Source organism: Eurypyga helias, unplaced genomic scaffold (assembly GCF_000690775.1).
Source record: "Eurypyga helias isolate BGI_N326 unplaced genomic scaffold, ASM69077v1 scaffold18635, whole genome shotgun sequence".
Taxonomy (NCBI): domain Eukaryota; kingdom Metazoa; phylum Chordata; class Aves; order Eurypygiformes; family Eurypygidae; genus Eurypyga; species Eurypyga helias.
The window spans coordinates 17915-20776 of NW_010250992.1; the positions used below are offsets into that span (position 1 = coordinate 17915).

At 56.0% G+C, this 2862-nt stretch overlaps 1 protein-coding gene across 1 annotated transcript in view; it reads right to left on the bottom strand.

The window, feature by feature from the left end:
• Nucleotides 1–2425: 2425 nt before the first annotated feature.
• LOC104509811 (actin, alpha skeletal muscle) overlaps nucleotides 2426–2862 on the bottom strand; it is a 1875-nt gene continuing 1438 nt past the window's right edge. The window contains exon 5 of the mRNA XM_010151872.1: nucleotides 2426–2847. Within this exon, the coding sequence (XP_010150174.1) occupies nucleotides 2704–2847 (144 nt within the window). The 3' untranslated portion in view covers nucleotides 2426–2703. The remainder of the gene's footprint in view (nucleotides 2848–2862) is intronic.

The window sequence follows — 2862 nt, forward strand, 5'->3', positions numbered from 1 at the left end:
AAGGAAAGATTTCTGGAGAAACCTTTCTCCAGATTTTCCATCCCTTGGTGATACTTGGATCCAGGGACGCTTACCCTCCCTCCCACGGCACATTGGTGTCCTGCACCCTTCCTTCTATTCCCTTTTACTCCTCTGCCATCACATTTATCCCTTTGCCTCCCTCAAAACAGAGGATGCTGGTGCTGGCAATCCTTCCCCTGCCGCCCACAGCACCGTTACCGGCGCAGAGAGGATAATGAAATTATGGAGAAATGCGCAATGAAGGCCAAACCCCCCTGACTGCTGGCGCGCAGGCGAAATTTCCCAAAACACCTTCCCAGCACTGGGGCTTGTGAGCCGTGTGAAAATCCATTCACTTGCTTCCAAATAACCTGTGTCTTCAAGAGCTGACAATCCCAGGCCCAAACAAAAGACTGGTTTCAGAATAAGGATCTTGCTTTGGTGCGAGACTAAAACCTGAACAGGTTTGGTTTGGTAGGCTTCAAAAACGCGTTGCACCCCAGTTCAGTGACTGAGCAACCAGAACAACAAACCAGTCATTTTTGCAGCTGTAAAAATGCCCTTTTTGGCACTAAACTTCAACAGGATGGCATTGGCACTAAGACTGTCGAGAACACCTGGTGCCGTGGGTTAGTACGAGACGACATGCTGCCGTTAGAGACGGCAGACAAGGAGATGCCAGCGGCAGCATCGGCCTCCCTGCGCGAGGCAGTGCCCGCGCAACGCTCCAGCTGCCGGAGGATTTGCCCTCTGCCCGCGGCTGCGCTCACGAACGCTCCTGAACCCCAGCTGGGCACTGCAAAGTCCGGGTCTTCGTTCAAAGGAAGCCAGCATCCCCTGCTCCTGCTGATTTTCATCAGGCTGGAGGGGGGTGGCTGGCTCAGCATCACTCCCCCCCTCCCCCCAAACCTTTAATCACGCAGGTGGGAAAGCCGAGTCTGCGCTGGTACCCCCAGCGAGTGCGGTCTGACCCACGAGGCTGCTTTTCTAACTTCACTTCTACCTGTGCTTCTAAACCAGCCTTTTCATCAAATAACAGAAGCAGGTCCTCAAATCCACCTCATGGCACTGCTTAAGCCACACCTGAACCTGAGATCAGGGGGCACATGCTGAGGGCTTAACACCAGTTGAGCATCTCTCCAGATCCCAGCACAGAGCTCTCCGAGGAAATACATGCCATAAAGAGCCGCCCGCACGCCCGGCAAGTAAAGGCTCATGTTTGGTTTTGAAGAAGCAACCGTGTTCTCAGCTCAGGAGCTCCTCGGGCTGCCCCGGGGGCCTCCCTGCACCCAAATACCAGGGAAGGATCAGGCCAGCTCCTCCCACAGGCTTTTCCTTTGGGATAGGGCTACAAAAAAGTGTACTCACATATGGGTCTCACGTTAATGCAGGTAAAACCAGCGAAAATGCAGAACGAGTGCACCCTTCACATAGTCAGAGCGAAGCAAAACACCTTCCTGGGCTGGAAGTTTATCTGAAACTCGTCTTTTTTCCCACAGCACTGCTGTCTCCCGCAGCAAAGGGACACCCTAGGACTCAAGCCCTGCTTTCCTGCCAGGGCCCCATGCTCCAGGAGTCCTCCTCCAAAGGCTGCCTGCTCCTGCACGTGTCCTGGCCCAGGGAGCCATGCCAAGGCTGGCAGGGCTTTAGGGTGGCTCCCGAGGGAGGCGGTAGGGTGGGACAGTGGAAGCAAAGGGGAGGTCCCAGAGCCCCCCACCCCAGTAAGAGAGAATTGAGACAGCCAGGGGCAGCTTTCCCACCTCCCACCCTGCTCTGCCTCCTCAGAGGCAAACGCCTTGGGCAGGGGGAAGTCCTGGGGTTTTCCTTTGGACTCCCGGAATCCCTGCATGAAGGATCTGGCCTCAGGAGGGCAGAGGAGGGGGTGGTGCCTTTGCAGGCAGCCCCCCCCCTCCCCATGTGCAAGCAGGGGCAAGGGCAAACTATGTCAGGCAGGGTGAGGAAGTGGCCCTGGCTGCCCTCAGCCCCCCAGGGACAGCGTGGTGGCAGGCACCTTCCCATAAGCGGAGTGGAAAGGTCTTTATTTAACCTGCGCCCGCCACCTGCCCCCAGCCCCAGCCCTGCTTCCATCCATCACGCCTCGGAGCTGCATGAGGGCGCCAGGGCTGCTTTCTTGGCAGGTCGAGTCGAATAAAAACCTTTGCAAGCCAAGGCTCCAGGTAACCCTTTGCCCCCCAGGTCGAGGAGGAGCACGTTGCAGGGCAACGGGCACCCACCTCGCAGCGCCGTGATGTGGCACAGCCCTGGGCCGCCCTCAGCGCCACCGAGCTGTCTGCAGCCCAAGCAAGGCACAGGGAACCGGCTCCTGTCCCCTCCCCCCAGCCCGGGGAGCTCCAGCCCCACCACCCCACACGCTACGACGGGGGGCGATGGAAGACCCCAAGAAATGACGACAGAAACGCCCGCGTTAGGGGTGTGACAGAATGACTGATGATTTAATGCTTCTTGCAGTTTTTTTTTTGTTTCCTTCCACAGGGCATTGGTTTTAAAAACAAACAAAACGAGGTAAAATAAATTAATTTATGTACACTTTACATACACTGTGTCACGTGGAGCTTTGCAGCAACAGTAACCAGAAATCGTTACAAAATAGAGAGTTACATGGCTGTTGCAGGCCCTCGGCAGCCTGCAACCTAGAAGGTTGTCATCCTGAGCGCGGTTGGCAAAGTGATCATGTAAACATCTTTAGAAGCATTTACGGTGGACAATGGATGGGCCGGCTTCATCGTATTCCTGCTTTGTGATCCACATCTGCTGGAAGGTGGACAGGGAGGCCAGGATAGAGCCACCGATCCAGACAGAGTACTTACGCTCGGGTGGGGCAATGATCTAGGGGAAGAAAGG